General features: G+C 58.4%; 1 protein-coding gene across 1 annotated transcript in view; it reads right to left on the bottom strand.

Moving 5' to 3' along the window:
• RET (ret proto-oncogene) overlaps positions 1-12,238 on the bottom strand; it is a 53,692-nt gene that overhangs the window by 17,862 nt on the left and 23,592 nt on the right. Inside the window, 8 exon segments of the mRNA XM_080688728.1 lie at positions 115-225; positions 1,110-1,235; positions 1,953-2,211; positions 3,890-4,089; positions 5,546-5,741; positions 6,890-7,131; positions 9,358-9,645; positions 11,209-11,472. Coding sequence (XP_080544854.1) covers positions 115-225; positions 1,110-1,235; positions 1,953-2,211; positions 3,890-4,089; positions 5,546-5,741; positions 6,890-7,131; positions 9,358-9,645; positions 11,209-11,472 — 1,686 coding nt within the window.

Below are 12,238 nucleotides of genomic sequence, written 5' to 3'. Positions count from 1 at the left end.
CGTGGCTGGTCAGGCTGAAGTGCAGGTGGGAGTCCAGGCCTCCCACGCGCTCCCCCACCTCCCCAGGGCCCGTCCTGGCTGAGGCTGACTGGGCAGGCCCAGCGGGTTGCTTACGGAGGCAGTCCTGGGGGCAGATGTTGGGGTTGCTGCTCTCCACAGCATCACAGTGGCTATCAGGGCAGGTTTTGATGCTGGGGGAGCAGGTGGAGAAGTTCCTGGAGATCCCTGTAACACACAGTGGGCGGGTCACTGCCCTGAGGGAGCGCAGCCCTGGTCAGCCTTTCAGATTCAGAGCCAGGAGGGCGGGCGGCACCCCAGGGCCACTAGGGACAGCCCAGCCCCTCCAAGGCCTAAGCAGTGAAATCCGCTGGCTGCCCTGGCCGGGTGCTCAGTCAGTTGGAGCACCATCCCGTACATGGTTGTGGGTTCTATCCCCAGTCGGGATGGGTATGGAAGACAACTGATCAATGTTTCTCTCTCTCTCCTTCCTCTCTAAAATCATCAAAAACATGTCCTTTGGTGAGGATTAAAAACCCCACCCATGCAGCCCCACCAGCAGGGGCATCCCTAAGAAGTGCCTGGGGGTGCTGAATGGATAAGGACAGGTAGTTGGTGAGGGATGGAAGGGCTGGGCCACCCCAGGGCTGTGTCAGCCTCACGCCCAGGGGACCAGAAGCCAGACAAGGTGAGGCCCCCCTCAAGGCTGCACTGCCAGAGGGGTCCTTGTAGCGGTGGGTGCAGCTTGGAGTTGGCTGCTCTCCACAGCGTAGGCCCTCCCTGCCTGGGGATCCACTGCCTGGCCTGGGACCTCCCAGGTAGAGCCTTTCTGTCCCCTACACATCCCAGCTTTGGCCCAGACCCTCCCAAGTCCAAAGGGAGTCCAGCCCCAACCATCTTTGTTCCCTTGGCAATAACCAGCCTGAATGTCTTCATGCCACCCACACCCTGAACTCATGCCCATCTCCTGGCATCAGGAGCCATGAATGGGGATAAGGCTCTGGGGAAGAGAAGAGGCATGAGAAGGATCCACACAGACCCCATTTCCACTCAGCCATCACCACCCCTGTTGGCTGCCTGGCCGCAGGCCCCTGGCTCTGTGTGGGGCCTACCTTTGCCGTCTCCCTGTCTCCACTCGCACCTGCCTGTCAGAGAGCCCAGGCCACCACACTCCTCACACTCGGACCGCCTCTTGCTGACGGCGCAGGACAGGGGGCAGCCTGGCTCCTCAGCCATGTCTGGGGGTGGAAGGAAGCAGGTCACAGGGGGCCAGCCTGGGCCCAGTGTCCAGCCAGCACCCACGGACAGGGCAGCACTGGCTGAGCTTCCCCCAGGGGTTGAGTCCAGAGGGGAGGGAGTAACCCAGCACCAGGTGCAGGGGAGTGATGGGGCTGTTGGGAAATGGGGGCACCACAGCCAAAGGGGGCACAGCTACTGGGCTGGGAGAGTATGGAGGAAGGATGTTGAGGTGGCCAGACGTGGCCAAGGACACAAGGTTAAATCCTAAGTTTCAGATGAACACTGAATACCTGCTTTGTGTAAGTACGTCCCTAACATTGCGTTGACACACCTAAAAACTTGTCTTCTGAGAGACTCTGCAGAGGTTGCATGGGACATACACCAAGAAGTTGTTGTTTTTAACCTAAAATTCAACTTTTATCTGGCAGCCCCATAGTAAGTGCACGTGCGGATGCACTGACAGGGTGATGGGGAGCAGTTCTGATTGCTACGCAGTGTCTCTGGGCGGAGCGGTTTCACACTCCCCGTCATCCTTCATCCCTCCAGCTCTGCTGTGCGGCATGCACTGTTATTCTCATTTTATCGGGAAGGAGACTCAGGCTCAGGGAAGCCACCCATCCGCGGGAGGGAGCAAGAAGCAGGCCCTTTCTGTGGGGGAAGCCCGCGGCAGTACCACGTCCCACCCATCCTCACCCTGCACAGGGCCCGGAACTCACATGTCCCCTCCATGGTGACGAGCAGTGGGCCCTGGGCCTGCCTGCCGGTTGGCTGGTCAGTGGCCACCACCGTGTACTGGAGCTGGGTACACTCTGGCTGCCGCAGGGCCTCCGTGTCATTCACAAACAGGGTCCCCGAGGTGTCCTCGGCCGAGGTGACCACTCCCAGGGCGCTGCAGTTGGCACTGGAGAGCTGTAGCTCATACCGCAGGTGGATGCCCGTGAACTCCTGGCCGTTCTCCACAGAGACTTTCCCAACCTAGGCGCGGGCAAAGGGAGTGCCGTGGCTGGGTGGCTGGACAGGCTCATTGTGGTGGCTGGAGGGACTCCCTGGCAGTCTGAGTCTTGGAACAGTCCCCTGCTCATCTGGGAATGGCAGCAGCCCCTGAACTCCCCATCCTCCACGTCCCCGTGCACCTGCCTGGCCCTGCTCTCCCCAGGCCATCACACCACCACCCACCCCTGCTTCCAGGAGCCGGGCACTGAAGTCTGGGTTAGCGCTGGCCCTCCAGGCAAGAGCTGAGGTGCTGGTTCTTTTCTCACTGCCCATCATTCAGACACAAAGGCCGACGGCTCCTTCCTATGCACCACCCTCGCTGCCCCGGCCAGGCGTTTTGCCCTGGGGACCACCAGTTCCTGTCCTCATTGCATGTGGCCAGGATGGCCCACCTGCCTGGTCAGAGCACTGCACCCGGCCACACAGTCAAGCAGTGTGGTTGCTGGTCTCACACAGGACCAGGGGCCATCCTGGGCTTGGCTGAAACCCTGGGAAAGAGGGGCTGCCTCATCACCTCCTACCATCCTCGACGCCCCTCTATGAAAGGCCCAGGTGGTGGCAAGTCAGGGAGCTTGGACATGTTGAAGGGAGGGGGGGCGCCTTCTCCTTCCTGTGCGGGGCACAGGTGGCTGCTGGAAGTGAAGGGGGCCTGGGAGCCAAACCCAGGAACGACCACCAGGACAGCGATAGATGGCCCTAACCATGACACCCCAGCTGCTCCCCAGGAGGGGGCAGTATGTGAAATCAATGTTGCTGCAATTTCAAGTAAACGTAAAAAGTGCTCACACGAACTTTCTAGAAAGAACTGTACCAACATGCTAAGCACTGTTTGATTGTCTTCTTTCAGGAATACTGACGACTCTAATTGTTTCCACTTCTCATCGTTCTGTGCCTACTGCAAGTGCAAATGTGCTTACAGGAGGGAAGTGGCTGCGCCCCCTCCCCCACTCCCCACCCCGGGCCCAGTGGAAGGCCCCGGTAATAAAGCCCATCCATGAAGACAGGCTTTTGGACATGTGGAGCTACGTGACCAACATTTCTGCAAACCACTTTTTCACTTAACAACCCCCAGGAACGTCTCTCCAAGTCAGCATACACATACCTGCTTGGCATTGCTCCTACCCTCGTACAAAGCTGTCTTATAGATACCAACAAGGGAGAGAACAAAACTTAAAGATAATGGAGAAGAGAGAGGCTCTGGCCTCCCCCCCCCCCCCCCCCCCCCCGTCCCGTGGCTCCTCCTGGGCCACTCCATGTACTTATTAGCCCAGGGAGGGGTCTCACCCACCCCAGCCTGGCTTGCAATCTGCTAGACCAGCGGTCGGCAAACCGCAGCTCGCGAGCCACATGCAGCTCGTGAGCCGTGGTTTGCCGCTCTGTTGACTAATGAGTTTGCCGACCACGGTCATACACTACCCTTTACCTCTTTGCACACAATATGTCACAATTGCCTAATCCTCACAGCTTCCAACTACACAGTAACATTTAGTCTAGTCCAGTGGTCGGCAAACTCAGTCAACAGAGCGGCAAACGGCGGCTTGTGAGTCGCGGTTTTCCGACCACTGTGCTAGACAGAGCACCCACCCCGAGGAGTGCCCCACCCTGAGGGAGTCCCCACCCCTCCACATTCCACCAGGTTGGCAGTGGGCTGAAGGCTCACCTGGGCAAAGGGGCGGGCCCGCCTGCTCACAGTGAAGGAGTAGGCGCTGGGCAGGCGCAGGCTGACCGGCAGCACCGACACATTGAAGTGGAGGAGGAGGGTGCCCTCCCCAGGGCCCTGGAAGTTGGAGTCGTTGACCAGCACAGCCAGCTGCAGGGTGCGGCTCTCTGAGATGGGGAGGCTGCGGTTGAGGACCAGCCCTGCGGGAGGGGGCACGGTGATGACGGCCCAGGCATTGCACGCCTCCTCCCAGGTGCCTACGCTGCCCATACATGCACACGGTTGAAAACACGTACCTTCTCTCTCTCTCTCTCACACACACACACACACACACACACGGTGGGCAGGTAACAGACCTGGCAGCTGGCAATAGGTTAGAATCCCTATTTAAATGTTAGTTGTTGTACTGAGCTGGAAAGTATTGTACGTACTGTGTGTGTGTGTATGTGTATGTGTGTGCAGGGTATGTATCGGGTATGTATCGAGTATGTATGTGTGTGAAGATATGTATGTGTGGGGTGTGTGTGTATGGAGTATGTGTGTGTACTGTGTGGGGTGTGTGTGTAGAGTGTGTATTATGGAGTATGTGTGTGGGTTATGTGTGTGGTATGTATGTGTGCGGTGTGTGTGTATGAGGCATGTGCATGAGGTGTGTATGTGTGTGTGTTGGGACTGTGTGTGTGATGTGTGGGCACACAAGAGGTCAAGACTGGCACCACTGAGGTCCTGGGCAGGCTGCCTGGCCCTCCTGTCCCCTTCCCCTGAGAACTCTCGACAGCAGCAGCCTCCAGTGGGGCCGGACTCCCACGCCCCCAGGCCTAGGAGCCAGTACACCTCTGCACCTGCCATGGCCAAGGCTGTGGCATCAGCTTCGTGGAGACCGAAGGATAGAAGTGGGGCTCTGGCACACAGAGTCCAGAGCGCGTGGGTGAGGTTTTCCCTGCACAAGGCAGGGAGCCTTCAATGGCTTGGTAGGGGAGGAGAGGATGTGAAAGAAACGTGATCAGGCCAGGCAGAAAGGGGTAAAGGCACCAGTGTCCCCAGGTCCCCCAGAAGCAGATCCCCAAACAAGGACCCAGGTACAGTGGGGTGCTTGGAAGGTGAGCCCAGGAAACGGGCAGGAGGGCTGGGAAGGTGGCAGGGAGGCCAGGCAGCTCATGAAAACGCCCCATGTGTGGGTGAGTGCTGCCAGCACCCGGGCCCAGCCCTGAGGTCCCTTCCAGGTTACTGAGCGCCAACTGCACTGTGCGCCAACCAATCTCGGCCAGTAGAGAGCTGCTGGCTGAGAAGGGTGGAGGGGGCAGTATCCCCGGGCACTCGGCCACCTGAAGGGCAGCAAAGTAGGTGCCAGGGTTGGAGGAAGGACTCAGGCAATGACGTGTGCTTGCAGTGGGCAGTGAGCCCGGGCAAGGTCAGCATGAAGAGGTGTGACGGGGGCCTGCTGGGGCAGCCGTGGGGCAGCTCAGGAAGAGAGGGCACCTTGTAAAAACCCACCACGGTGGATGCGGCGAGCCCGGCAGAGACGGGGGCTGGGCGGAGGGTTGTCTGGGGCTCAGAGGGCCAGGCTCGGCGTCGGTGTGTGCAGGGGGTTTTCCTGACCAGCAACAGGGGCTGCCAGTTTCCTGGGGCCCGCCAGGCCGCACCCTGCCCTCTTACTGTAGTCATGTACTGTTGCCCGAATGAAGCCACCGTCGGCCTGGACCAATGTCTCATTGGGTGAGTGCTCCACACGGAAGGTCTGGAGGGCCCAGGCATCTCCTGGGAGCAGTGTGCCCGTGTACCGCCTCAGGAGCTCCCCGGATGCTGGCACCACATCCGGATCAAAGACATGCAGTGTGGCCACCACAGTGCCCTGCAGAAAACAGGAGATGCCAGTCAGATCTCCTGCAGCCTGAAACGCAGGGAGGGCATGCACCCTGCAGGTGGACTAGGTATGCAAAGAGCTGGCTCTAGGACAGACTGACCTGGGTTCAAGTTCCCACAGGGCCACTTGCCCACCTGCCCCAGTCACCCTTCCTGAGCCACGGTGCTTCACCTCACCTGCGAAACAGGTGTGTTAGGAATCTACAGACTTCCTGTAAAGATGGGTGAGAACGGACGCCCGGGTGCTCTGCTGACACGCCCCAGCCAGGTCCCCGCAGAGCACGGCGAATACTCCTCGCTCCTGAGCTAGCCATGCCCCACAGGGAGGAGGGGTTAGCTCAGTGTCACACAGTGACACACAGCAGGGCCGGATCCACGCCCAGGTGTACACCTGAATGCTCTCCTCCAAGCATCTGGACACCGGGTTGGAGAGGGCTGTAAGGATGGCTCTAAGCAAAGTCACAGGACATCTTTGCTAATGGAATTCCCTACTGTCACCCCAAGGCAGCCCTGCCAGAGTCAGGGGACATTTCCTCACAAGATGTGCTTTCCTCACCAGCACACTCACCAAGCCCAGTCCTGCGGTGCCCAGAGAGGCAGGCAGACCACACACCACCTGCCCACCCTCCCATTGCCTTTGCTGGCTGGTTGGCTGCAGGACAGGCTGAAGCCCAGCAGGTGGCAGTTGCGCTCCACCTGTGCACCAGAGAGGGTTGGGGCTAGGATGGGCGGGGCAGCCCCCTAGAGGCGCCCCCCTCCCCAGTCCTGCCTTTCTCCACCTCTGGCGACCCTCCAGGAGCCTCAAAGTGTCCCAGCCCACCCCGTGAAGACTGAGTGCTGGTGGAAGGGAGTGCCCTCCAGCCAGCTGCTGTCCTCTCCCCTCCTGGGAGCACAAGTGTGCCCCTAGATGCAGGCCCTTAGCCTCATTCGCCTGCTGGGACACAGGCTGGGTCCCCAGGGCCCTGGCCACCCCCGTCAGGGGCCAGCTGGAAGCTGGCCAGGTTGCCCTGGAGGCAGGCAGAATGCCCTGACAACTGACCAACGGAAAACTAGAGGGATGGTCAGGCTGATGGCTGGATGGAGAAACAGACACTAAACAGATGGGCCGACAGACAACGCACAAGCATGGGGACACACCTTCTTCCGCTTGAACTCCACGACGGCGCTGGCGGTGTCAACACCGTCCAGAAAGCAGGGCGCTGAGTCGTCCTCGTCGTACACAGTCACGGGGAAGGGCACCATCACCTCCTCCTGGCGTGCGCCCATGCGCACTGTGCAGGCGGCCACCAGCTCATACTTCTCTTGGTGCTCGCGGTCCAGGGCCCGCCGTGTGCTCACCTCTAGGCTGTCGGAGGCGCAGCGGAAGGGCAGGTTCTCACCTGCGCAAAGCAGACCAGGAACCCCCAGTGTGACCCCGGGCTGGGAATGGGCTGCGCTGCTTTCTGAGGGCCCAGCAGGAGCCGTGCAGGGGAGAGGCTCTGTGGCTCAGCAGGGACACCGTCTGCAGGACTGTGTGCTTGTGAGCTTTCCTGTGGCTGCAGCCGGAAACGGTGCTGATGGAGGATGAGGACCAGAAGGCCGGCCTCAGGTCCCATCCTCACCACCTAGGGAGGGCCCTGCACCCCTTTGCCCACGTGGCCTGGGCTGTGGGTGGCATCAGCTCAGCCAGGCTGCAGGCCCAGAGATCCAGCTGCCAGCATTTGCTGCTTTTTGAAGAAAATGTTAGTTTTTTTAAAAAATATATATTTTATTGATATTTTACAGAGAGGAAGGGAGAGGGATAGAGAGCTAGAAACATCGATGAGAGAGAAACATCGATCAGCTGCCTCCTGCACACCCCCCACTGGGGATGTGCCTGCAACCAAGGTACATGCCCTTGACCGGAATCGAACCCAGGACCCTTCAGTCCACAGGCCGACGCTCTATCCACTGAGCCAAACCGGTTTCGGCAAAAATGTTAGTTTTTTTAAATGATGGAAGTAATATGTGCTCATTTTAGAGAATGTGAGAAGTCAAGGCACAATCCCACCACTAGAAAACAAACACAGGGGTCAACTAGTGAGTGACTTGCTGTTAACACACGCTATTTTCACTGCCGCGTTCACGTCCTGCTCTACAGCCCCTGGCTGTCTGGCTCGAGGCTGGTCGCTGTGTGCCTAGTTTCCCCACCAGAGGATGAGTGGATGAGACTAACACTGCTCGCCAGGCACTGCTGTGCATTTAGTGACTCCTGCATCCTCCCGAAACCCAGCGAGGGGAGGACCAGTAATGACAACACACTTTTCAACCCAAGTCTGTCCTAGAATTTCATCCTCCAGGAAAACCCAGAGACGGGGAATGCTGAGGGCTGGGGGGTCAGCACGGAGGGTGACGTCACCGCCACTTGGTGGGAAATCACAAGTCTCTCACATCAGAGCCACAAAGTAACATGTGGATTACACATGTGGGAAATGCGTGTCATATACTGTTTCCCTCTACTGATATGGTTACAAAAAACATGCTCAACAAAATTTAATTATGTAATTCTTAGCCAGAAGGAGCAGCGTGCTAAACCATATGCTTGGAGACAGTCTTGCAAAGACTGCCCCAGGACAGATGAAAGGACGGGCAGTGTGAGTGACGGCTTTTACTTTACCGAGATTTCTCTAACATCAGTACCGTGTGTGATAAACCTGGTGTGAATCCAGGTTCCACATACTAGCAGTCCAGCCTCCGTGTCCTTTTTGAGTCCCTATTCCTTGTCTTTAAAATGGTTTCTCACGTGTCCACACAGCCGCCTCGCTTACCTGCACAGGGATCACACCCCTGCCTCCCCCACACCGCCCACCCTCACAGCTGCTCAGGCAGAATCCTGCAGCCTTGTGTGGGCTCTTCTTCCCTCAACACCCACATGCAGCTCATCGGGAAGTCCTGCTGGACCTTCCTGCACAGCCTGGCAGAGCCTGCTGCGGCCCGGGCTAACCCTCCGCCTATCCTCATCCTCGTGCTCAGGGCTTCTTCTGGAGCCTCCTAACTGGCTCCATGCTTCCATCCTAAACCGCCCACCCCCCATCATCCCTAACACAGCAGCCAAACTAACCCTTTAAAGGTAAGTTAGGTCCTGTCAATGCCCCCCTCAAAAGCCTTCCACGACTCCCCAGTCCCTCAGTGGGCAGCCCAGGCCACTCCCCAGAAACTTCTCTGCCCTCATGCAATCCTGACCTCCCGTCACGCACAGCACGCCCCTCGATGGAGCCCCCCCCCCTTTACTTCCCCCCCACCGTGGCACTCTCGCCATAGCTCCAGTGCCTCCGTCCCTGGCCACCCAGCTGAAGATAGCAGCTCCACCACTCCATTCTCCTGGCTTTCGCTCCCACCTAGCCCCTATCAGAGGCTGCCTGATTTCAGTACACATGTGCTCTCCATCCTCCACAGGAATGGAAGCCCCAGGCAGGCTGGGCTTCTGCTGGTTTGTCACCTCCTTAGCCCTGAGCACGGTGCCTGGCCCACTGCAGGCACACAACAGACCTTCTGGAATACGAGATGAATGGACGGTGTGGTGGCTCATGTCCCTGCGCCTGGCACACAGCAGGCACCGAGGAATGGCCCGTGAGGCCCGCACTCACCTCCCAGGAGTCTGTAGGCCATGCTGATGTTGGGGCAGAGGAACTGCACTGGCAGCTGGCGAAACTGGTGAAAGGTGCCCGGAGGCCGGTTCTCCCGAATTCGAAAGGAGGGCTCTCTGTCGGGGAAGCAGAGCTCCCGAGGTTGGAGGGAGCCACATGCTGGGAAGGAGGAGTTGATGAAGGAAAAGTAGATGCGGGCACAGCCTGGCCACTGGCATTCGCCCTCACGCAGGGGTGTTGGCAACAGGAAGACCTGGAGGTAGACGGTGAGCTGGGGGAAGCCGCCATCTGCAGAGAGAGAGGTCAGGCCCAGGGGTGTCAGCCACACCTGCCAGGTGGTATGGAGCAGAAAGGGGAGGGCAGGAGTTCAAGTGGGGTGGAAAGTCCAGTCCTCACTGTGGTCAATGGGCCCTGCTGAGCTCTGACCTGGCTATCACCTCCTGCTGGCCCCCCACTGCCTGGAACTGGGGTCTGTCTACTTCCTCTGCCTAGAGATTCATCATGGGCCAACCCTTCCTGTCATTCAGGTATCAGTTCAAACACTGCCCTCAGAGGGGTGCCCTGGCTGGGTCTAGCCCCAGGTGGAGGGCTCCCCGGGGCCTCCACACCCTCCCCAGGCAGCTTCATCAAGGAGCCCCTGTAGAGACACACGCTGTGGACAGAGTACCTTGCACCTAGAGGTGGGATCTCCAGCAAATTCCATGATGGAGGCACCACACTGACTCCCCTTCCGATGAGGTCTGGACCTCAGCTGGGTGGGGAACTCCTCCTGAACCCCTTCTCTCGGCCGCGGGCAGTGGCTGCCCCTCATGTCTCCATACTCATGACTCCTCTTTGCCTCTCATTAGCCTGTGTTTTTTTGCCAATCCCCCGCCATGGTTACTAATTCTCTGTACAAATGTTCGCTGTTGAAATGAGCGTGTGTGTTCGCCCCTGCTGGCCCCAGCAGTGCGCGGGGCTGCTCTCCTGAAGAGGCCGCCGATGAGACGGCGCCCGTAGCAACTTCCACTCTGGCCTCCACCCAAGCCCTGCTCCGCAAGTCCCCCCAGGGGCCTTGGGATGAAGATGACGGCAACTGTGTGCATAAACAAGACCCGTCTCAGATACCACCTCCTCCAGCAACCCAGCAACCGTCTGGGGTGCCCTCTTTACTCGGGGACCCTGATTTTACTTGGCAAATCAGTGCAGTCATTCTACCCTGCTGGGCAGTGATACCCACAGGTATTCACAGGCTGCCTGCCTGTCACCCGTGCATGGCAGCTCAGGGCTGGTATGAGGGTCCAGCGGGGACCTACTGGGTGCGCAATCACCGTTTTGTGGCACAAAGCACAACTCTGCTTCACACCCCTTCCCTTGCCTGTACCAGGGTCACGCATGGCTTCCACCGGGATCTGACCCCTGCTCTGAGGGCCTGGCCAGATCTTCCATCTGCTCCACCCGACCCAAGTCCCCAGCAGGTGCCAAGACCAGCTTGCTGCTGATGGTGAGACAGGCTTTCTGTGCAAAGTGCTGCTTCTCCAGCAAGTTCCAGATCATTTGCTAAATAGAAACCTTGGGGTTTTCCAGCCCTTTGTAACCCCTCTCTCATAGCTCCAAATCCTTGTTAACCGGTAAAGGCATCTGGGTCCAGTGTGGAGAGAACACCACATCCTTCACACAGGTCCTTCCAAGTCCTGGAAGCAGCACAAGGCCCAGGGCCATCAGCTGCCCTAAAACTTGTCCTGGCTCCCTCCCCAGGCTGGGCACAGAGTCAGGTCAGTCTCCTTCCCTCTCACACAGCAGAGTCCCCCTCTGAGCCTCAGCGTGGGCGTGCCATGGGCGTGGGGGAGAAGGCGGGTGGGGCAGCCTTACTGCGTATGCTGAGCTTCTCCCAGGAGCTGTGGTTCAGGCTCCAGTGAAGGTAGAGAAGGCCCGTGTCCTCCTGGATGCGAATCCAGTCGTTCTCGTGCAGCCGTTTGCGGTAGGCGCCGTAGAGGTGCTGGCTGAGGCGGAAGCTGGGCACCTCATCGGGGGCGTCCCGCAGGGCGTGGACGTAGAGCAAGGGCGTTCCGGCCGGCTGGTCCACGTACAGCTTCTCCCAGTAAGCGTCCCTGGAGAAGTAGAGTCCCAGCGGGGCTGCAGGGAGCAGGGAATAGAGTGAGGGAGGGGGAGGGTGGTGATGGAGCCAGGAGCAGGCCTCCTAGGCACACTGGCATTCCCAGCGGCTTCATTTCACACTTGGATAAAAGATTCTCATGGACAAAAAAAATTCACTCATTTAAAACTCTGAACTGAGTAGGACTTTCTCATCTGCAATTCCAAGAACACCCGACACACAATTATTTGTATAGTTAAACACTAGCTGAAAATGTCCTGCTTTCAAACAGAAAAAGGAGGAAAAGGCAATCTACAGCAGCTGCAAAACCATTCTCCATCACCCTTGCTTGATAAGCACGTGACCCACGTGGATGGGGCTTCCCCCAGACTTCTGAACAGGTCACCTGGAGCCGGAGTTTCCCGTGTAGAAGACGCCGCCACACGGGCTGGGCAGGCAAGAGTAGCCAGAAATGAAGAAAGTGCTTTATAAGAAAGAAACACATTTTTATCTAAAGTTAAACACTCTCCTACCATATGACCCAGAAATTCCACTCCATTTGTCCAAGAGGAATGAAAACTTGCTCACAAATGGCAGGGTTATGCACAGCTCTGAACCAGAAGCAGCCCCATGCCCTTCAAGGGTGAACAGATCAGCCAGTGTTTACACAGCGTGGCATCCTAGGCAGCAATCCAAAGGGGTGGGCGAGCGACGCACACGATGACTTGGGGCCGTCTCAGACATCAGGCCACGTGGAAGAGTCAGGCACAAACGAATACATATGGCACGACCTAGACTGCTTTTAGG

This window comes from Plecotus auritus (genome assembly GCF_963455305.1).
Source record: "Plecotus auritus genome assembly, chromosome: 9".
Lineage (NCBI taxonomy): Eukaryota > Metazoa > Chordata > Mammalia > Chiroptera > Vespertilionidae > Plecotus > Plecotus auritus.
Note: the sequence above shows the minus strand (reverse complement) of the source record. Positions and strands in the feature narration are given on the sequence as shown.